The following is a 22,811-nucleotide window of genomic DNA, read 5'->3' on the forward strand; positions in this document are numbered from 1 at the left end:
CCTTTTACTGCTCTCCAAGAACAGCTCCCTAAAACAGTAGATTTTCTAGATTAAGTGGAAGGTTGAGGGGTATTTCAGTGTTTTCCTGTTTATCAGAGCAATATATGAAGAGGAATATTGAAGCAGGACATCAAGCAACCCCCCACCCCCAAACCACAAAGAACTGCCACGTAAGCTGCTTATCCCTCAGTTATTGTTGCTTCCCTCCCGTCTCAAATTCTTTCTGTCACAAAAAATCCTTAGCAAGCAAAATTTAACTAGAAGACAAAGCTAAGAGTTGTAAAGCAGCATTAGAAAGAGCAATTCATTGTAGCTCTCTATAATACCTATACAGTGAGCTCAGAAGTGAAAGAAATTACCAATTCTTTCCCGTTCTGTTCCGCCCTGGTGTCTCCAGCAAACATTAATCCGAGCTGCTCCCTCAGAACGTGAGTTTGATCCCTACAATCAGGGGTAAGGGAAAAAGGCAGCAGTAATTTGGGGCATGACTTGGGGCTCTGACTCCTGAGGTGCTGCAAATCAAACTGCAGCTCAGCCCAGGCCCCTGCTCGCCCTCCCCTCCATGGCACAGCCCCGTTCCTCACACGAACCTCACCCAGCTGCACCAGTGTGAGCTCAGGAAGTCTCTCCTGTGCCAGCCAGACAGTGCCAGCAGCTTTGGGAACAGGGACGGCGACTGCCCTGGTGTTCCACAGGCAGGAGGTGACACCACCGATCCCCTGCCCTCGTCTCTCGGCCCAGCGTGGCAGTGCCACCCCGCAGGCAGGGAGGGATCAGTTTAATTAGAGCTTCAATTCATCACAGCACCAAGGTGTCAGAAACCAGGAGGGAAGCCCTTAGAACAGGGAACTTCAAATCAACAGCAAAGGAGATGTTACATCAGTACTTGCTGGCCTCCTCCTCCAGGAGAAAGCGAAGCTGCCTGGTTGGTATTTCTACTTGTGCGGCTCTTGGAAGGACAAACTGTTATTAGCTGATAAGCTGCAGCCACAGAGTTTCTGGAAGTGTTGGAATAATAATCTCCAACCTGTGCACTGTCTGCAAACAAAACTACACACAGAAAACATTCTGCTCTTTGCTTCATCCCCGATAGCCAAAATTCCCCACTGCATTTTTCTCTTTAAACTTTGTTTTTCTGAAACAGGTTTACTTCCTCTGCAAGCAAACCAACCGTCTGTGGTCCTAGACTAAGCACAAGAGCTTTCATCTATTAGAAAGTTTCAGTTAGATCTGGATTTCATGGACTACAGCAAAGTATCACACTCTAAATACATTCTTCAGAAAGATGCAGAGACCCAGAGGCACAACTCAGTGCTGGAAAAAGGCCTGAAATGGATGTTCAGAGTGCTGATTTGGCTGCCATGTGTATGTATGGAAACTGGAGTGCCAGAAGTGTATTTGGGGGAACACATTCTGATTTTCCCTTCTGACTGTGGAAGATTTCCGCTTGTGAAACAAGAGCAGTGTTTGACATGGTGCTTGGGCTCGGGGCCAAGCTCAGCAAACAACCACAGGCAGGGCACGAGGAACACTTCCTGCAGACATGAACACTTGTAACTTCTGTGAAGGGTTTCTCTGTTGCTGCCCCATCACATCAATCCTGGAGAAACAGTCAGCCTCAAAAGGCCACGGTGACACCGTGACAAACCTCCCTGGAAACCCCAGCTCCTGTCTCTGCCTTTCCTCATCCATCCTGATCTTCTCCAAAGCTGGTTCTACCCTCCACAAACCCCGCATTTCACAGCCTTAGGAAAAGCCACAAACTCAAGATGCCAGTTCCTGACTAATTACAAACACATCCAACGACCCAAGCAGCTGACACAACCAAGGCACAGATCCTGCAATCACAGGCATCTGAGACATTACACAGCTCTGGAAAAGAAACCCTGTGGCATGTGAAAGACACACCACAAAAGCTATTTTCTCCTTAAAAAAACCCACTTTACTATGCTGGATCTGCCCACATGTAAGCACAGGGGATGTTCTGAGTGTCTCATGTACCATTCCATAACTAATTCTAACTCTCCTGCTTTTCCCCCTCATTAAACTCATCACAGGAACACTGCTAGTGTACTGAATCTATTTTTGGTCCATCCTTGCAGGTGTTGTTTGTAAGGGAAATAAGTAATTTCTCTAATAATTTCTGTTGCTCAGGCCTCAAACGTGAAATCAGTCTGGAATTCAGCCCATTCCCACAGGATGTTAGGATAAACCAGGATTCCCCATGTCTATACACTGCTGTCAGCAACTGCTACCGAGCAAACAGGACAAAACACGGAATCTTTGGGCGAGCAACCCTCGTGAAGTTTGTGTAAATCCTAATGAAGCTGCCTCGGGGATACAGGAGGGCAACACTGCAAACCCTCAAACTTCAGTGAAATGGGGATGCTGTGATCTAAACCTGAACCCAGACAAATACTAAAACATTTTAAAAAGAGTAGGAGATGAGAGAGAAGCAGCAAAGAAACAGCCCTTGCAAATAAAAAACAAACAAAGCCAAACAAAAAACCCCAACAAAACTGCAACTAACACAAATGATTTCCTTACAGTCAATCACAGCAGTTACCCTGAGAAGGGAAACACCCAATAACCAGAGCTCAAACAGGCAGAAGTTCCCACAGCACCCACGAAAATTCAAGTTTTCAAAAACACATTAAAAGTGGGAAAAGGTCTGTAAGTGAGTATCACACATAACTGAATTAAAACAGCTAAGCTCTTAAGAGTGGCTGTATTTATCTTGGTACATTTTATACTTCAAACCCTGGAGTCCTTGCTGAGCTCCCCTGACCTGCACAAGCTTCCCCTCCAGGAGGGCCCAAAGCAGCAGGACAGGTTTGTGTTACTCGTGTTTCCCTAATCCATCACACACCCGCTACTGCAAAGTGGGCTCATAATTGAAACCACTCCAGCTGTCAAACACACCAACAAAGCTCTGGCTGTGGTTCACTGGCCGGGTTTTGCTGTGGTTTGGTTCCTCACCAGGCTTAGAAAAATCTGCAGCCCGTGAGCCCAGAGAGGCAGCAGGGCCCCGAGCAGGTGTGGGGCTGCGAGGTGAGCACAGCCCCACACAGCTCCTCCTGCAGAAGGGCTCTGAACCCGTCACAGGAACTCATTACTGGGTGCACATCGGCTCTGTTCAAAGCTGCAGGTACCTGCAACTTATTTTCCCTGCATCTCCAAGGGCAAATATCCCATGGCCAAGAGATCCCTGGGGAGCAGGCAAGCGGAGCTGCCAGGAGCCCAGCAGCCTTGGAGCGAGCCACGTCAACATTAATTATGATGGAGACAGGGCAAAACAGCACAGAGGCAACAAAGCGTTGGCAGCAGCTCACTGACTTAATTCCTCACTTCCCTGCTGCCCTTTCCAAACTCTGCTCATGACATGAAGTGGAAATCCCCACTCTCTCCTGCAGATCAAGGTGACCTTGGGAAGTCAGGGGGAATGACCTCAGGGAGCTGCCTGTCCAGGTGCCCCCAGCCCTGTCCTAGCTGGGGACACCCATTCACACCCTGCAGGCATCATTGAGGGTCAGGCAAAGCAGATCCATCAGTGTCCATCCACTGATTTCCACAAGCTGTGCTTCCCTGCTCCATCTGCAGAATTATCCCCATTCCAGAAAATGCCCCTCCTCAGGAGCTGTCCTGCTGCCAGCAGAGCAACTTTACAACTACACTCCAACTACAGCTGGAGACTGATTGAACAGAGTGTTTGGGAAGTAGGTTACACACTGGGCTCTTCTCACCACTGAAGGAGAGGACGTATTGCTGCAGAGAGACTGAAGCAAAAATATCTGAAAAATCAGAACTTCTAATTCCTAAAATACTATGTCCCTGCTAGTCTGGGTTTGGGTTGGGGTTTTTTTTTGTTGTTGTTGGTTTGTTTTGGGGTTTTCCCCTCATTTTGACATGACCTTTATGGAATGACAAACCCAGACTGAGCAGTGCACCAGAAATGCTGTTTATCTACAGCCTGCAGGATTCCATCCACAATTTCAGCTCAGAGATGACAACTAAAGCAGTCAAACATAATGCCAAACTCAAGTTTTAAACATTTCCCATATCTTTGCTATGTAAGTTCCCTTGAAAAGGTCAAAGCAGAACTTCGGCAGCTCAAAGAAATCCAAACCCTTAATGCCGGTTTGGCTCAGACATAAAGACCTAAACCCAGCGATTGAGAGCTGATTCACAGGATTTGTTATGTATTACTTAATTGCTGAAGCAATGAAAATGTGTGCAGTTGCAGTCTGTAAATGCCAGCATGGCAGAGCTGTGACTCAGGACTGTGCAAACAGAGGATGAGGGCTGTAAAGGACTGCCTGGAGGAGGTGGGACATGGGAGGGGGATTTTCACTGACACACGGAACAGCCCCGTGGGTCTGTTTCAGCAGCCCTATTAATGTGCTCCGTGGAAGAACAGTCAGGAGAGAGGGGCAAGTGGGATCATTCACAACCAGCAGCTCACAATATCCATGTTTCTCTACAGCAGCTACATTCCTGTTAAATAAAACCTTCTCAAAGTAAATGCAGGATTTCCAAATATCTCCTGGGCAGTGCTGGGTTACAACTCTCTGGTTACTCAAATCCATCAAGACTTCTCTCCTCTTCATCCTTTAGCTGAAAATCACTTCCACCATTTTTAAAGTCTTTCAAGTTTAAGGCACACAGATTTGTCTGAAACAAAACCACTATGAACCTTAATATAGAATAAATAAGTGGCAGATAGGAAGGGGAGTTTTATGCCCACAGTGAGTAGACAATTTCTTTTCAGAAGCTCTCATGCTCACAAAAAAGCAATGTTTTTATAAAGCCAGGCAAGAACAACAAGAAAAAAAATTTATCCCATCAAATAGCACAGAGTAAGAACATGAGCTGGAATTGTTAAATCAATACAACTTCAGCACAGCACTGAGGGAGGGAGGCCTTTGTCCCTGTCACTTCTCCACAGCAAGGTGAAGGTCCAGTTAAACAACCCAGAGTTGTTCTACAGTTTGGCAGTGGGATCAGGAGAAATGCATTTTTCCATATGCTCTTTTAGAGCCCAGATGTGCAAGGTTTATGGCAAATAGTTTTAATCACATCTCAACGGACAAGGTTTTGCAGAACAAAACCAGGGTCCAAACCAAACCCCTCCCATTTCTGTCCATTCTGTTCCCCCAGTTTAAGCCATTTTCCATCCCAGCTGTGTTCCTGCAATGCACTGAAGGAATCCATGTAGGAAGTGTTGTGTGTGTGACAGAAAACTGCAGAGGAGCCAGACAAGCTCCAGTGACGCACAACAATCAAAGGTGAAGAACCCTGCCCAGGCAAAACAACAACTTAGGGCACGAAGTAAATTCACCCTCAACCCCAAAAGCCTAAAAGAAACTTCAGGGAAGGGAAAATAACAGATGGAAAGTAGAAAACTGCAGGAACAGGGCAAGGAGAGAGGAAAGGGCTGGGTTTATAGCTTACTGGGGTTTCTTTTGGTTTTACTTTGGCTTGTTTGTTGGGGAGGTGGCATGATTTATTTCTCCAGTTCCTTCTCATTGCAATTGAGGTAATGAAAGGCTCGAGCTTTGGCAAGGATCCCCTCCTTAGCCATAAAAATAAAAAAGAACTGTAATTAAACTTACCAGAAACAAAGCTAATCAAACTCAACAGTAACAAAGGGCAACAGAAACACATTCACTGTATCAGATCTTCCTTGCTGGCCCAAAGCCCAGAGTTTTCACTGCATTTTTTTCCTTGCCCCCAGTTTCACAACAGCATTAACCAGCCCGGCCCAGGATGCCTCAGCTTTACAAACTCTTATTTGTAGGAGATCAGCTTTTTGTGATCCAAAAACCCAGCATGTGGAAAGTGTTAAGTCTTTCATGTAGTAGAGGAGGTTCTTAAAACTTCTACTGTTCAACTCAGAAATGCTGGAGCTTCACAGCCCATTAGAGGTTTGTGAACCACAGAGAAGGGCAGAGTTAACAAAATAAATCAAGAGTTCCTGAGGGATGTCCTGGTGCTTTACACAAGAGGCACAAAGCAGGCTCCGGGTTAAACAACAGGGAGGACTTCTCAGATTGCAGGAGGAGAGAGCTGGTTTATAACCTGGAATGTGCTCTCCTCTCTTTGAAGGGTCTGGAGGCATCCTACAAAATAACTCCCGTTTGTGTCAGGGGCACTGCAAGGGAAAAGGGAGCCCAGAAAGTGTCTGGGGGAGGGGGAGGATCAGCTCAACTGTTCCACCCAAGAAAAAACTATTTCACCATGGCAATAAAAGCACTTATCAGCACCTTTTTCATGCCAGATCTCTTCCCGCTGTACAGGAGTTTGGTAGCGTTAAAACAAACAATATTCCCTGCCAATGTTCCTCATCCCCGAGGACCGGAGTCAGGAAGGATTTCCCAACCACCAGGACCCTCAGCAGCTGGGATTTTGTCATCATTCTTGTAACACTGTGTCTTGTTTCTTAAGACTCCAAGTTCCTAAACACAGCAATTACTCTGAAAGCAGCTCCTTCCCTTCCACCTCCCCAGCTCCTAAGCTCACCGAGTTTGCAATGAGAAGGGAAAATGACAAATTTAACCTTGAAAGAGCTGAATCAGAAGGAAACGCCTGTCAACAGTCTAGGATTTAAAAAAAGAGATGCAAAAAGCATAAGGTTTTCCGTGGAACCTGCTTTGATCACTCTGTTTGCTGTGACATCACCTGTACCCTCTTAACCAGCTAAAGCAGAAGCGAAGGAGGGCTGGATCTCTTTCCTGCAGGACTGTGGTGCTGCAGCAGCAGGATGCAGTCCCTCCTGACTCCAAGGAAAAGGCAAAACCACCACATATGGGGGATCCCAGCCTTGCCAGATCCTTTCTTCTCATGAGCAGGAGTGGGAAACCCAGAGCCTGAGCATTTCACAGCTTCATAGTTTTGTTTTCCACACACCAGGAGACATTAATGCACCTTTTGGCAGGGAAAGGAACCCCTCCATATCCCACATATCCATAAATCCACCATAAATCCACCATTGTGCAGGTGTGCAGGGCTATGGCTGAGACTTACAGCCACCCCAGCCCCTGCAGAACAGGAATCCTCCCTTCCCAGCTGCTGGGAGGGAACAGGAGAGGTTCACGTTCATCTAAAGGAACATCATCCTCACCTAGAAGTTATCACCAGCATTTTTATGTGCTGACAATCTGAATTCTATCACACTCCTAAGCATTTTTCCTTCACATACAGAATGGAAAGGAAAAACAAAGCAAAAGCAAATGCAGCAGATTTCAACGTGTGATGTTAAACGTTTCTTGTGCTTGCAGAGCCAGTTCTATCCACAAACTGCTTTACCTCCCCTATGGCACAGCCTCTATTCTAACTCCCCACTCTCACTTCACTCCACCATCTCTGTAATTCCTGGGAGTCTTCCTTGGCATGAAAAAAAAACAAGCAGCAAAAAACCCCCAGTAATCAAGCACTGCTTCTTTTTTACAGCTGGTTGGAAACAAAACTGACAAAATGAGTGCATCTGTCTCCTGGAGTTGTTATTGTCTTTTCCCCCAGTGCAGTTCCAGCAGCACATTACAGGGTATTTAGGAGTGACTGATGTGTTTGGGGCTGGTTTGGTGCCAGGGGAAGGCACTGGGTGCTGTCCTTACAGGGCCATCTGGGGTTGGAGGTGATGACTGAGCCTGGCGATCTCCGTGTAAGAATAAAGTTCATTCCATGCTCTGTGGCAGGCAAGACACACTCAAAGTTCATTTTATTCTCTGCCAACAGAGAATTTTTTTCCCAGTGCACAATCCTTTGCCCCAAGTGGCTGCCCTGTGAACCCCACACAAGCCAGGGGCACTTCCTGCCTGTGTGTGCTAAGGAACCAAACTCTGCTTTGCAGAACTCCTCTGACTCCCCTGGAACACGACTCACAAGAAGTCCAAGCTGTTTGTATTTATTTACTCCTTGAACTCCAAAATTCAAAGCAAACTGCTGCAATAGCTTTTGAAACTGTAATCTCTGTGTCACACGCTGTAAATACACACAGTGAGTAGCACACAGAGGATTACCTGGAGAGCATTTCTCTATTAAGCCATTTCAAAAGTCAGTCCCCAGGCAGGATTATACAGATTCATTTCTTCAAGGAGTTACCCACATTTTATAACATTAGCACTGTTCTAGGACAGGATGTCCCACCAACAGCACTGCTGCTTACATGCCTTGTTTTTGCCTTTCTAAAAGCCATTTTCAAGTTTTAAAGCACACCTTCAGTCACCGACTGGATGGGAACAAACAACAGGAAGGGTTTGATGCATGGCAGCTGTGGAAAAGAGTCTTGCCAGGCTGGGACACTCAACCATGAAAATAAACTGCACAAATCCTTCACCAGACACCTATTTTATGTACCTGCAATTCATAGGACCTCAGGGTTGATGTCTGAGTATTTGACACAATCTGACAACTGCCTGGGAAGAAGAAAAGCTGCTGGTTTTTCTCACAGGGAAAAGAAAATACAGAATAAATATACAGCTGTTGATGAACAAAAGCATTTAAACCAGAGTCACATATACCCTTCAGCACAGATGCAAAAGAGAATTCACAACAGGAAAATAAACAAACCCAAATTCCTTAGGATAGTGAACTATAAACAGAAAGTAAGGAAAATGCAATGGAACAGAACTCTGAGGAGCAGCATTGTGTTCTCTCAGTTGCTGAGGAAGACTCAGACAATATTGTATCAATTACCCAAATAATCTTGGCTTGTATCTTTGACTACAGACTTTTCCCTACAAAGCAGGAATTGTCCTTCCTGGCTCCCTGACAGAACTCAATGCAATTGCCTAATGGCCCTCTTTTACTTGCAACAATATTTTACTCCTACCTACCTCTAAACCTTCAGAGAAAAATAAACAATGAGATCCAATCTTGTAATGTAAAATAATAAAAAAAAGCCACTCGAGTGCAGAGCTGATTTATTGCCCATGCTAAACTCAATTCTAGAGTCCAGCTGGCACAGTGAACACACCTTCTCCTTTTATGCTCTTCATCGATGGGGGTTTCTTAGGAAGAAAGTCAAATAAGCAGCTCATTTGTTGAGCTGATGACGCTGTAAATTACCTTTGGAATACAAAAGTAAAACGATACAATTGAAAATTAATCCTCTTATTCTCTTAAGAGAATGCTTAAGAGATTTGAAACAAATAAAAACAAAGCACATTAGGTACTTTCTTTCTCTGGTTTTACTTGCTTCAGCTGGAATTGAGACAGGCAGGTTTGAGAAAGGGTATTTTGGTCTTTGGAAGCTGGAGCCAGTCATTAATGAATCGTTAATCAATGAGCACACACAAGAAGCACAGGCCAGGTGAAAGGGCTGCTCAGAGCCAGGCAAGATGCACCTCAGGACATGGGAATTCAAAGGATGCACTCGGGGAACTGAAACAAAAGGAACACACGTGGGTAAACCATGGAGCTGTGGCCCAAGTCTGCCAGGAGCTGTACTCACCTCAACACCTGGAATCAGTTTTAGAGATGAAGAAAGACACCATGGCGTGTGTGAGTTAAACCTTTATGTCTCTTTAAAGACCTTTCCAAACCTCCTGGTTTATTATCCAATAAAGTTATGACATTTGCAATAGGTTTAACAGTTAAACTTTTGAAAACAAACCAGATCACAGTGAACACATACACTGAACATCCCTCTGCAAACAGCTTTCAGCTCAGAGCCACTTAAACTCAGGAGTATCTCCATCTGAGCTCAGCTCCTATGAGCTCAGCATTTCATTACATTCCTTGGCTTTCCTTATCCTGCTCCTGGTGAGCAGCACCAAGCGCCCGGCTGGGAGCTGCCGCAGCACACTGCCTCACCTTGGAGTCAGACATTAATGCAATGCTCTTCCTCCACCAGCTGAGCCAGCCACCTCACAAAAACAGGAAAAAAAAAACCAAACCAGCAGCACGTTCCCTCCAGAAGAGTTTGTTATGCAAATGATTCAGTGGTTTCACTTACACAGGAAAAGCAACTGCTGCCTCTGCCCCTTTTTCTAACTGGACTGAAGCCCAGTAGGATATTTGCTGTGACTAAAGAAAAAAGTCTTAGCCTATCATTTGAAATAATTTGAGAAATGTGAAGCCCACAAGCCCCTGTCTGAACAAGAGCAAACCCCTCTGCCTGCAATGGCCACGCTCTGGAAGCAGCAGCAGCAGCGAGCAGGATGAAATGAAAAGAAGCAGTGGCTGTTTATGTTGGCAGTCGCTTCAAACTCTAATGGAAAATTTCAGCTCTGACTGCAACCAGGCTAGAACAAGTTATTACAGAAAAAGGTTCAGCTTTCAAACAGAAAAGGCTTCCATCGCTTGTCCCTCTCTGAATGCTCCCTCAGCAAAGACAAGGCAGGAAATAATAAGCCTTGACTGCACTGTATTAATATTCCATCATTAGGAGAATATGGCCTCAAATAAACCAGATTTCCTCGGGGAAAGCAGAGCAGGGATAAAGCCCACGCCACAGCCACAACGCAGCTCCTGCTACAAACAAGGCTCACCACTAAATGCAAATATTAAAAAGCCGATGTAGGGCTAAGTAATCACTTTATACCAACAGACCAAGAGATATTCATCTAATTATCCTCCTCTTTTGATCAAAGGCACACTGCTATTTGAACAATTGTGTCGAGGGAGAAGCTGTACCTCTCAGATGCTCGGGAGAGTCTTGCACAAATATTCCTGAGGCTGCTGGCTGCCATGAGGAGTGACATGAGGAGGGCTCCGTCTGTCCTCAGAGGGGACAGACACCTTGCCAGCCCGCACATATGGCAACTGCACTGACCTTTCAGCTACTACACATTTGCACTATATTTAAGAGCTACTCAGGAAGCCAATATTGTGTATTATGTAACACAAGATTAAGCATTAATGAGGCAAGAATAAAATTGTTTATCTAAACCCCAATCTAAAATTAAACAGAAGTTTATGCTGAAAGCTCACACTGCACTCGTTTTGTCTCCTAACATTAACAGAGCACAGCTTATTTAGTCTCTGAGCTAAGTCCCAGCAGCATTTAATTTGAGGAGAAAGATTTTACTATCAGAAGAGAGACCATTTTTCCTAAAGAAATGATGCATATTTAGTTCTTATGTGCATAAATACAGCACGTTGCAGGTATTTCAATCTCAGGAAACAGCCAATATCCATAACTCCTGTTTACACTGTGCTTTAGAGCTACATAAAGGAGCATCCACCCAGAGGCAAGATCTTTCGATTGCACTCTGTCATCTCTCGCTCAGCAGCCAAACCAAAAATCACCCACACCACAGATACCTACGTGCCCAACAGGGAAATTCAAACCAGAATTAGCCCAGAGTCTGCGTGCCTGCACAAAGATCCACTGTCCTCCTCCTGGGCTTCCTGCTAAGCCAAGCAGGGCCCAGGGAGGAGCTGAGCCTGCCAGGAGGAGAGACGGGCACAGGGACCATGCCCACAGCACTGCACCATGAACTGTCCTTGGAGAACACAGCAGCCTTTGGAGAGCCTCAGAACATCCACAGCGCTGCCACCCCAGCTCTCAGAAGGTGCAGAAGGACCCACGGTGCTCAGGCCCATCCCCAAGAAAGACAAGGTGGCTCCAGAATCTCAACTCAGCTGCAGCAAAGGCCATGACAGTCTGGCAGGATAACAGGATATCACTTGTGAACCTAGGAAGGGCCGCCAAAGGAACAGTCACACACATCCCCCGTTTCTGGGGGCACGAGGTGGGAGTTCCACTGGTCAGACAACACTCCTGCCCCAAAGCAGGCTGCAGGAACCTCAGCCACAGGGAAACAATTTGTTTCTGCTGGGACTGTGGCCTTGAACAGTTCAAACAAACTGAAAGTGCACCCTGAGGCTTCCAGAGGCGTTTCTGAGAGAGCAGCACGAGGACAGGCTGAGGAGCAGGACCCAGCTCTGGATCCCAGCAAGGTGACACCAGGACTTGGCACCTTCCTGCTCCTGCTCTGGTGGAGTCTCTGCTCTGCACAAGCTCCCGTCCATCCCATGTTTCTGTTTACCTCCCGCGTAGCCAACACAGAGTTAAGCTGTTTCCATGATCACAGAAAGGCAATCCCCAGCCTTGGAGGCATTTAAGTACCTTTATCTCAGGCCTATCACAATGCTGGTGCTTCTAAAACTCTCAAATTCAAGTAGCTCAGTGTAATCATCTAAAGAATTCAGAGGAGAATGTTAAATACTCGGAAAATCCTGTATTATCACAAAGTTTTAGCAAATTATCCCAAAATGGGTGGGTAGGAGGGGAATAAAACCACATTTAAAGCCAAAGCAGATAGTTAAGAAAACTGTTGCCAGCTGTGCACCTTCCAATCTCACAAGATGGGAATTTAAATGAAAGCAATTATTGAAAACTGTTCATGTCACAGAAAAGCCTCCAAAATTTCCTTCTTCCCATGAAGAGGAATCAGAAGTGCTGCTAAGCAGGAACCAGAGGAGAGCAGCACCGTTCATCACCTGGGTCAGGCAACCACAGCTGCAACTACGGGGAAGCTACTCAGGGGAAGATAAAGGAAGGAGGATACATGGAAATAGAGAAGGTGTATTTCAGACAGTTCAGTGCAAACCCAAGGAAGTTTCACAAGTTTCATTTAAAAATCTCACGGCTCCTCTACATGGAGGCACTTTTTCTCCAGAGTGTGAGAAGGTTAACACTGATCCAACATTAAAGCACCACCTTTCTTGATCCATTGCAGTTATTTACACTGAGAACCCCTCCTGGACATAAACATGGAAATAAACTGGAAATGTGACATAAACCAGCAGAGTGAAGACCCAAACAAACACACCTTTGATATGGAACAGACATTCTCCTTCACAAAGCTTTTTTCTTGAGGATTACTCATTTAGAAGAAATAATTTAAAAAACGCTGGAAAACTATGTTAAACTAGGTAAAACACACACTGACAAATACAGGGTTTTCTTAGAAGATATTGCACCTTAACTATGGAGGAAAAAAAAAGCCAAGGCACAACTCAAATAGGGCATTCCTTAACACACTTGTGAAAGCTCAGTACAGGATGGCCTAATTCTCATCTCTCACCAAAGCCACTTTACACCTTCCCAAAGTAGAAAAGAAATACAATGTCATGTTCACCTCTATATCCTGACTTTGTGCACAGCAGCCTCAGCTTGAGCTAACATAAAATAGGCCTGGTCTCTACAAGAATTCTGGGCTTCTGTTGCATTCCTTTCCTTCCACTGTTTCTATATTCCAGCCAAGGGGTTTAGGGTGGTATTAGTGGAGCATTTTCCCCCAGTGAAGGGTCTAGGAAAGGACACATTTTATCAAAATCATGATAATAAGGAGATCTAACTTTTAGTGGGGTTTGCACAGGCAAAACCCCCTGGCTCCCCTCCCCACAGCCTTCAGTGACCAGGAAGGAAAACTCTTAATAAAACAGACATACTGAGCCACCAGGGCAAGACACTCCAAGAGTGCCCGTGACCCATCTTTAAGTACCTGGAAGTTGCTTTAGTGCTTTTGCATCAATATAGTAACTTTTCAGAGTTTCATCTCATGTTAATAAGGAGGCTAAACAGGAGAATAAAGCCTTTTTCTGGTATTTCTGGAATTGCTACAGGATTACTTCACACTGCAACAGAAAAATGGCAGGCAAAGTATCTGAAATTATTCTGGTGATGAAAAAATGCAGACAAATTAATCCCACAGCCTTGTCATTTGCATTATTCACTATTCCACTTTAAGGTACACAAGCAAAACTGGACAGCCAAATATTTACTGCAGCCTTTATTCTGCAATGTCTTCTTATAGCAAAACTGCTGTACATTTTGGCTGAAAAAGACTGGGAATTACAGAAAGCAGAAGTGAGGCCTGTGGGCAAAAATAGGAAGCAGAGATTATAAACAACCTGTTGTAGGTCAAAGGTTATTTGTAGATCAGTTACCACAGGGGCTAAAAAAATCCCTGAGCCCAAACCCATCAACATGATACTTCCCACAGCTCAGACTTAATATTTAGTCTTCTCTGTAGTAAAAAATTAAACCTAATGAAACAAAAATATAACACTTGGAAAATGAGAGCTTGTGTGAGGTTTAACACCACTTGCAAAACTTTTACAAAAGCCCTAAGCCTGCTCTCCAAGCTCCAATGTAAGAAGTTAAGTAGCACAAACAGGGGCAGGCACCTGCCCCCAACTCTCCATTTTTCTGTTTTCCTTTTCCTTCCCCTGCAAAATGTTTTTCTCCATCACAAAAAAACCCCCACATTTCATATTTAAAGTATAAATTTAAATTTGTAAAAACACAATATAATCCACAGTTGCTGTAATTCAAACTCGGAAGAGGACTTTTGCCCCTCAGTAACTTTACCATCAGCAGAATTCATTTCTAAAAGCAAACACTGATTTGTTCTAAATCCATTCTGGGAGATATTCTGAAGAAAAGAAGAAAGGCATGGTATGTGCTGGGTTTGTCAGATGCTGATAAGATCCATACTATTCCAGCTTTCCTTCCCAGCTGCCACCTTTCCAGCACTGGGCCTCCATGCCTCAAAATCCAACAGAATGCTCAAGTCCACCAACACCTGATCTGCAATTTAAGTTTTCTTTCTCACCAAAATGAGTGAACTTGTAATTGCCTCATCCTCCCCTTCCTTTTTAACTCACACAGTGTTACTATTTACCACCCAAAGATTTGTGTTATCACAGCACTGTCTCACAAGAACCTCCTAGAGGAGAATGGAAACATCCTACAGAAACTGAGAGGTTTTAAAATATTTTTACAGCAATACTCTTCCCCGGTCCACACCACATACAGAAGTCTAAACAATCAGTGATGCTTTAAATCAGCGTTTTCCAGATTGCTAACACACTGCTAGAAAATAGTCCAACTCCATTTCCAAGAAGCTACCTCCTTTCTAAATCCAGAACAAAACCGAAACCACTTTCCCAAACCCTCCCCGCAGGTAAAGGACACCTCCACAACAGAAACCGAAGCTCTTTTAGGACAAATGGAAAAGCGACTGGGTTCCCAAGACTTCCCAGACCGTCTCCTCTGCAGGAGCCCCCCACCAGTCCCTGCCCGTGTCCCCGGAGCCCTGCCGGGATTTTGGGTGCAGTGATAGGGTTACATAACCCTGAGAAGTTCGCAGAACCACGGATGCATCCCCGCACACGAGTTCCAGGGAACGGGAAGAGTCAAACACAGCCCGGAACCGTGCGGGTCGCAGGCGCAGACCTCGGGCTGCCCGGTCCCACCGGGTGTTGTTTTGGTTTAGGTTTTCTTTAATTACCCGATGCCACTCGAGTCCGACCGGGTGACACAGAATGTATTATCCCGTCATAATGTCAGAATTTAAAATTAGATTTGGTCTCCATAAATACACTTCACCCAGGCTCAGTGGCTCCGTCCAGCCATGACGATTATTTTATGTAACATCTTTCATACCCCACGACCTAAAATCTGCACTAAAAATCAGCAGCTGCCTTGGCTGGCTGTGGATTTCTCTTCCGTTTATCTGAGGAGAATTCGGGGTAAAAAGGAAAGAGTTTCGCAAGATCAAACAGCGAAGCAGCGAGAGAAAAAGCGAATTACATAAAGTCCAAATGTACTTACGGTCTCCTTATTGGGAAGCAACTCCTTTCGGATTCTGAAGAAGTTCTTGCCGTACTGCCTCAACCCCTTAATAAACCGCTTCTGTGATAAAAGATAACAAAAACAGCGTGTCAACAGCAGCAAGAAAAAATTATTTTAAAAAGATTTAAAAATCCCCCAAACGGCTGCTGTGAATCGGCAGAGGAGCCGAGCGGCGCTCGGAGCCCAAGGTCTGTCGGGGAAGCGAACGCACCTACACGGCTGCGAACGGGGGAAAGGCTTAGCAAAGACACCGAAAAATCCCAACCGCATCCCCCTTCCACGTCCAACTTCCAGCGTTCGGAGCTTCACCAAAGTCGGTGCCACAATCGGCGCTGCCGGAGCCGCTCCGGGCCGGCTCGGCGGCCGGGCAGCGCAGGGAAATGCGCAGCGCCGGGCTCGGGGCGCCGAGCAGGTGCCGCAGGGGTTAAAGGTTCGCAGCCCCCGCGTTCCTCCGGCGGGGCTCGCAGCGGGCCGGGGCCGGGCAGGCAGCGGGAGCGGGGCCGAGCCGGAGCCGAGCCCGCGGAGCAGCCGCGCAGGGCCGGGCGGAGGCGGCGGCGCCCAGCGTGTGATGGCGGCGGGGCTGGGCGGGCGGCTCCGCGGGGCGCGCCGCAAAAGGCGGCCTGGATCGCCGGCCCCCCTCAGCCGCGGGCCCGGCCCCGGCCCCGCCGCCGCCGCCTCCTCCGCCCGCCGGGCTCGGCCCCGACACCGCCCCCGGCAGCCCCGGCAGCAGCCGCCGCCCGGCCCCGGCCCCCGGCGCTGCCTCTCAGCGGCTCGCCAGCCCCGAGCGGCCCCCGGCCGCCAGCAGCGCTCCCTCCTCTGCTCCTGCTCGTCCTCTCCCCAGCACCTTCCCTCGCTACAGCCACGGCCGGGGGCACCAGCCGGGGGGCACGGCCACGACCCCCTCACGACCCCCAGCATGAAACGGTACCAGGAGATTTAAGACTAAACAAAGTGCCTTTCTGTGGAAGGGACAATCTTTCTAGAGAAGGACTTCATCCTTTCCTATGAACACCAAAATAAAAAGGCTTTTTTCCTTTCCTATAAACACCGTACACGGGTATAAACAACAAGCAAATAACAAATTCTGCCTGCAAAACTGGTAAGGGATGTTGAGTATGTGGGCCCTAGTATCCTAGGGAAAGGAGGGAAATGAGAATTCATAATTCCCTATAAAGAAACAAGCAAAAAAATAGAAGGCCTTTTCTATTCCTGTAAACACTGAGCACAGGTATAAACGAGTAAATAACAAATTCTGCCTGCAAAAAAAGATAATTGATGTTGAGTACATGGGCCCTACTATTCCAGGGAAGGGAGGGAGATGAGATTTTATAATTCCCTAAAGAGAAACGAGCCTCAAACTGGCTTCATGTAATTTGGATCACATCTTTTTGCAAACACCTGCTTGAAGGAGGTAGGCAGTGATCAGAGGCTTCCATGTTGTGAAGGGCATCAGGAATCCCAGAAAGGTTAATTCACTGCTCAAACAGCGCTCTCAGCACCTCAGCAACCCCCACCACAACCCTGGATGCGAGGGAAGAGGCTCTCCAGAACCTCCTGCTCAGGATTCTGCAGGTTTGCTCCCACAGGGATCTATCCTCACCTAACCCTGACCCTCAAAACCTACAAGACTGCAGAATTTGCCAAGAACGTGCCCAGGGGCATGGAGACGAGAATTAACCACCAGTTGTAAAGGCTTGGAGATTACACTCCCTTCCAGTGTGTGATTTACTCATACCCACCTGCTCCTTCAAAGCAGCCAACGCAGCACCCGGAATTGAAGCGTTTAAGGGGCGCCGGAGCTCCCAAACACAGAAAATTTTACTGATAGCAAGGTACCAGCCTGCAGACACAGGCAGAAGTCACGCAGGTACCTACAGAGCAGGACACTGAGTGCCCACAGAGAAAAGCTGGTCCCTAAAGCACTCATATACTCATTTTTACCATGTGAATTTTCCCGAGGAATTCTCATTATGCTGGGGTGGGTGGACCACTGCCCTGGCACCACAACCCTCTGGCTGGTGCTCTGGGCAAAGGAAGGTGGCAGCAGCAGTGACAAACACACCCCAACACCTCTCCCCACATCCCAAAGAGCAGTGCAATCCCTGTCTGCAGGAATTCACAAAGGATGGAAACCAGCTGAATGGAGAAACACCTAAAGGCAGGCACTCCAAAGGGAAATGTGGGGTGCTCTCACTCCCTGGCTCTGCCATCGATGCCTCCTGGGCTGGAACAGAGGGACGGTGCCCCTGCAGCACCACTTCACAGCACACACAGGAAAAGGTGACAGAAAAAGCTGTAGGGAATAAGGAGAAACCAGAGCTGGAACATTCCAATCAATGATGGAACAGCTCAGGGAAACAGGAGAGAGAGCGCAGTCTGGCATAAATAAAATGAGAACACCCAACTGCCTATTCCTTATTTTGCCCAAGATGCACTTGAATTCTTAGGGGACCATTTAGTTTATTTTTTAAGATTCCTTTTAACCAAACTATCTTATATTTGGTTTGTGTTGTGATTCAACTCTATTAATAAAGCCTGTGACAAACTGTTTTCCTTTGACCCCCTGGGATGTCAAAAATCACTACTGGGAATGCAAGCCTAGCATAGAGCCCATCTAAATAACAGAATTGGAGGAACCTTGGAATGCTGTTCCAAATTTCCAAGTAGGAATGAAGTCAATCCTTCTGGGCAGTTCTGCTGTCACCTTTACTGATGTCGTGCAGCATTATCCCTGGGCCATTCAGGCACTGTGAGGTATCCAACTATAAAGGAGCTTTGTGCCTCTTGGAAAGGCAAGAGAGGGACCCTTCTTAATATACAAATAACAAAGCACACAAAAATAATTTCAGAAACTCAGACAGAAATCCTAAAGCTTAACAATTAATTTTTAAGAACATTTTCATATTTTCCTTCCTAGTCTAGTCTTCCATAAATTCATCATGTCCCATTCTCACTGCACCAAGAACAGCTACTCCTTTTCTCCAAGTCAAGCCCAACACAGACCTCAAAATGGTTTTAAATATAAAAGAACTAAATAGTTGCACACCAAATCAGAGGTGACCTGTTGCTCTCCAGTGTCTCACAAAACAGACTGCCTGACACTGATTGAATTTGCTCTCCTCTGCACAAATGACATGCACCGAATTCCACGTCCGTGTGTTAATGCTGCAGGAGATGCTGCACTGCTCACAGGAGGCATCTGGGAGCGACAACTGCCAAGCTAAAATAGCCTCACAACACAGGGTTGGGGGAGCAACGAGGCTCAGACCTATGGATAAGTTTGGATGAGAAGTGGAAGTGGCTTTGGAGCACAATGGTTTCATTTTTACAAGTACACCATTTGGATTTTTAGGACAAACATTTCAATTTTACCACTTCTGTTGAACTTTAAAAGATTGCTTATGACAGGATTCTGTCAGCATTATTGTCTGTGCTGCTCACTGAAGACAAACTGTGCCACAATTAAAAAAGTGCTGTGGATAATGAGTGCTGTGAAGCAGCTTTAGGAAATCCCATGGCTTGTGGGGCGGTCGGTGCTGACAGACGCAGTTCTGTTTTATGGAGTGGTTTCCATGGCTATTGACCAGCCCCAACACGAGGCCTCCTAATACCATTTGATAATTTGATGAAATGCATTAGATGCTGCAGCATCCTGCGTGTAAACAGGGAGCTATAAATAACCCAGGGAGAACAAGGAACAAGCGTGTTAATGTTTGCCTGTGTGTTACTTGCAGGTCCCATATTTTATCCCGAGGAACAAATCTCCTGACAAGATACACAAAGCCATTATGCTGTGCCTGACAGAGCTCAGCTGGCACGTTTGTCACGGGGCTGGCAGTGCCAGTGCAGAGCCGGGGCTGAGCTCGTGCGTCAGGGTTTCCATTATCCCGAGATTACAGCCTGGCAGGAGGAACTGGCTGCTGCAAATCCTGCACTCTGGCTGTCACTGGGAACTGAGCTCCCAGTGTGCTCCTCTACCTCCAAAACCCCAAATAAAGCTGGTGCTGAAAGCATGGACCCGTAACATCCACTGCAAAGACAACCTGTTTAATCAATGCTAGGATTTCCAACTGAAACCTGCAGAAAGGCAGCACAACTCTGATGAACCTGCAAATTCATCACTGCTACTAACGTGTCTCTTCTGAGGTGGTGCTTCAGTCGAGTTTAGACCAAATGGATTTTCTCTACGAAATTCCATGTGCTGTTTCATTCCCCTCCTATGACTTCCACCTGGGAAATGAGTGAAGAACATTGTGTAATGCAAAACATTTACAAACACACAGGGCCTTTTCTGATCTTTCTCAATCCAGGAAATAAGGATTTTATTTCTCAATCTTTCTGAAAAAAAAAAATTAAAAATAATCGCCCTCTTTAGCTTACATCCAAGAACAGCAAGTTCTTCTCTCAACCTTTTCCTTAATTCTAAGCAAATAAAATGGAAGATTTTGCTATTTTGAAAGCAATAGGTTTAGTGCGTGTCTGGAAAGGCCCAAGGTTTTCTAGGCAGATGTCAATGGAAGTTGTCACCACCTTCCATATTTAATATGCCTTTTTAAGTGTTATAATGAATATGGTAGGAAAATTAATGGGGTTTTCACAGTTAACAGCAAACAGAGGAAACAGAGGTATCCTGAGAGTTTCATTATGAAGACCCAACCTAAAGATATCAGGTGGCTCTTACACAGACCTGTGTTAGATCTTCACTCAGGCCCTGCTGCTGGGAGAACGGGGCTGCTTCCACCTCCTCTCAACTGCAGATTGTGAAAAATAGTGCAAAACACATCCTAACCCCAAATTTAGCTTTCTTTTAACAGAATCACAGAACGGTTTGGGTTGGAAGGGCCCTTAAAGATCATGCAGAAACAACCCCCTGCCATGGGCAGGGGCACCTTCCACTACACCAGATAGATCAGAGATACTGCTCTGTTTATTTGCTCAGTTTTTTTAAAATGAAATAATTCTATTGTGTCAAGACAAAATTATCCTTTAACTTTTGTGGTATTTTGAAAATAAAATTATGTTTTCACCAAGTTCTCTCACTCAAAGACACGGAAAACCTAAATATTTTGACGGTATTCATTAGATACCGCTCTGTATGGCAAGGCATGAATGTTCCCACTGGAAATTCACAGCCCCTCTCCAGACTGCACCCCTGGTCACCCACACATGACAAAAACCTTACACTCCCCAGCCATCTGCCCCTGAGATCAAGTGTCCTCTATAAACAAACTGACAAGGAATAGATCAGCTGAAAGCCTCCAAGGTGCCCAACAATTTGCTCTCCCCCCTCCCAACTGGATCGCTTTGTCTTCCTGAAAAATTATACTGAAAAACGAGAGCCTGCCTCGAAGTGTGGGGGATTCAACCCAAAGCTTGGTGGCAGAGGCACCTCCCAGCCTGTGCTCTGAGTACCCACAACAGCCAGAGTCATTAACAGCCTCCCTCGAGGGAATGCCAAAAGATCCTGCAATGATAATGACCCCCCTTCCATGGAGCTGCTTTTGTTGGGAACAATGGAGCTCCCATGGTACCTCTCGCTGGCTGGAAATATTGGTATTAAGTGAGCGTGAGCACAGCTGTGTGTAAATGACATATATAAACAGATTAGATTTGTGTATTTATACTGGATGCAAACACATTAATAGCACATTTGCATACCCAGTTGGCTAAATGAGATTGCATGCAGAGCAGGATTACTGGTTACAAACACATTTATTTAGACTTTTCAATAAAGTATTTATATTGCCATTCAGGAGGTCAGAGTGGATTCATCATCCTTTTTCTCCTCTTTGCCTTCTCAGACACACACAAATGCTCTTGTCAACATGCTTTGCACGGATTGCCCATCCCTCTTCACAACTAGGCTGGGAAAAGGACTCCAGCCAGCAGAAGGAGCTGAACTGAGGTCCTCAACCTAAAGGCTGCCCCAGTTTCCCCCCATTTACTTTATTGAAGGTGATGTTTCAAGGGGGTGAGAGTTCTCCATGTGACCACAGCACAAACTACTACCCAAATGCCAGTTTACAAAACTCCTCTCTCCCTCCTCTGTTTAATGCCAGGGATCAATGCAAGAGTCTGCATGAAAGGCAACATGATATTGAAGGTGACACAACAGCTCTCAGACGTTTCCAGAGCTGCAGGAGAATTCAGCTATTCCTTCACCCCAGGCCTGGAGCTGTCAGGGTGTTGCTAACCTTTTGTGCTGACCCCAGCTGTACTTTCCCATCAGGATTTTACCAGAGCTATTTTTATAAAGAGAGAGATTTCAGGTTCACCCAAAGCACCAGGCAAAGCTTCGATTCCCGTTCTGCACTGTACCTGTGTCTGTGAGGGAGTCTCGATGGGAAAGAGAAAACAAAACAGGAAAAGGAAAAAAAAAATCAATTATGTCTAAACGAGGAGCTTTCTGTTTGCTCTAATTGCACCCTGATTATCGGCTCCGGGCTGTGCATCCCGCATAAAATGCTCCCAAGCCCTCCATTCCAGGCGGCTCCCGTTAAAAGCCCTGGCGCTGCCCCGGGTCCCTGCCCGGCCCCGCGATAAATCATCCCCGACCTGCTCCGAGAGGCACCGGCCCCGCCGGCTTCGGCCCGGGTTGCCAGGCAACCTTGTGCGGCAGGGATGCAGGGATGGATGCAGGGACGGAGGGATGGAGGGATGGGAGCTGCTGACAAATGTCCGAGGGCTGCACCGACAGCCTGGTCCCGGTGCCTCCCCGCCCCTGCTCCGGGCGCGACTGCACAATCCAACTCCAAAGGCTTTTGTGAGGAACACGCGCTCCCTGCTCCATTCCACTGCCGGCTGTTACCGGGAGGCAGCGATCACCCGGCAGCGATCACCCAGCGTATGGCAGCAGAAATGTGATCCCCTAAACGAGATAAACTCAGAAACCCGACCCGAGCCCAGCCCGCAGTGCCACGGCAGCAGCTGATGCTCGGATCAAACCCTGCCTGGGCATTAAAGCAACAGCAGGAAAAAAGGAAACCTGACTTTCCTTTTCGGCAGCTCTGGAAGGGGTGGTGGATAAACAGCCTTGACTCCTGGAAGAACAATTCCTGGATTATTCCAGGCATTATCAGTGATGTCACTGCCGATGGTCCCACATTTCAGCAGGGGCTGAAGAGGCAGGCAGAGATGAACCCTCTTGTTTGAGACCTGCTCCGTTTGCAATTTCCTCTTTTCCACTAACAGGAGAGCGGGAAGAGGAGGCATTCCCTTTTCC

At 46.5% G+C, this 22,811-nt stretch overlaps 1 protein-coding gene across 6 annotated transcripts in view; it reads right to left on the reverse strand.

The window, feature by feature from the left end:
* The window catches only part of RERE (arginine-glutamic acid dipeptide repeats), a 176,029-nt gene that overhangs the window by 25,090 nt on the left and 128,128 nt on the right, over positions 1-22,811 (reverse strand). For all 6 annotated transcript variants that reach the window (XM_039563939.1, XM_039563938.1, XM_039563934.1 and 3 more), the window contains one exon: positions 15,569-15,649. In XM_039563939.1, coding sequence (XP_039419873.1) covers positions 15,569-15,649 — 81 coding nt within the window. The remainder of the gene's footprint in view (positions 1-15,568; positions 15,650-22,811) is intronic.

This window comes from Corvus cornix, chromosome 21 (genome assembly GCF_000738735.6).
Source record: "Corvus cornix cornix isolate S_Up_H32 chromosome 21, ASM73873v5, whole genome shotgun sequence".
Taxonomy (NCBI): Eukaryota; Metazoa; Chordata; class Aves; order Passeriformes; family Corvidae; genus Corvus; species Corvus cornix.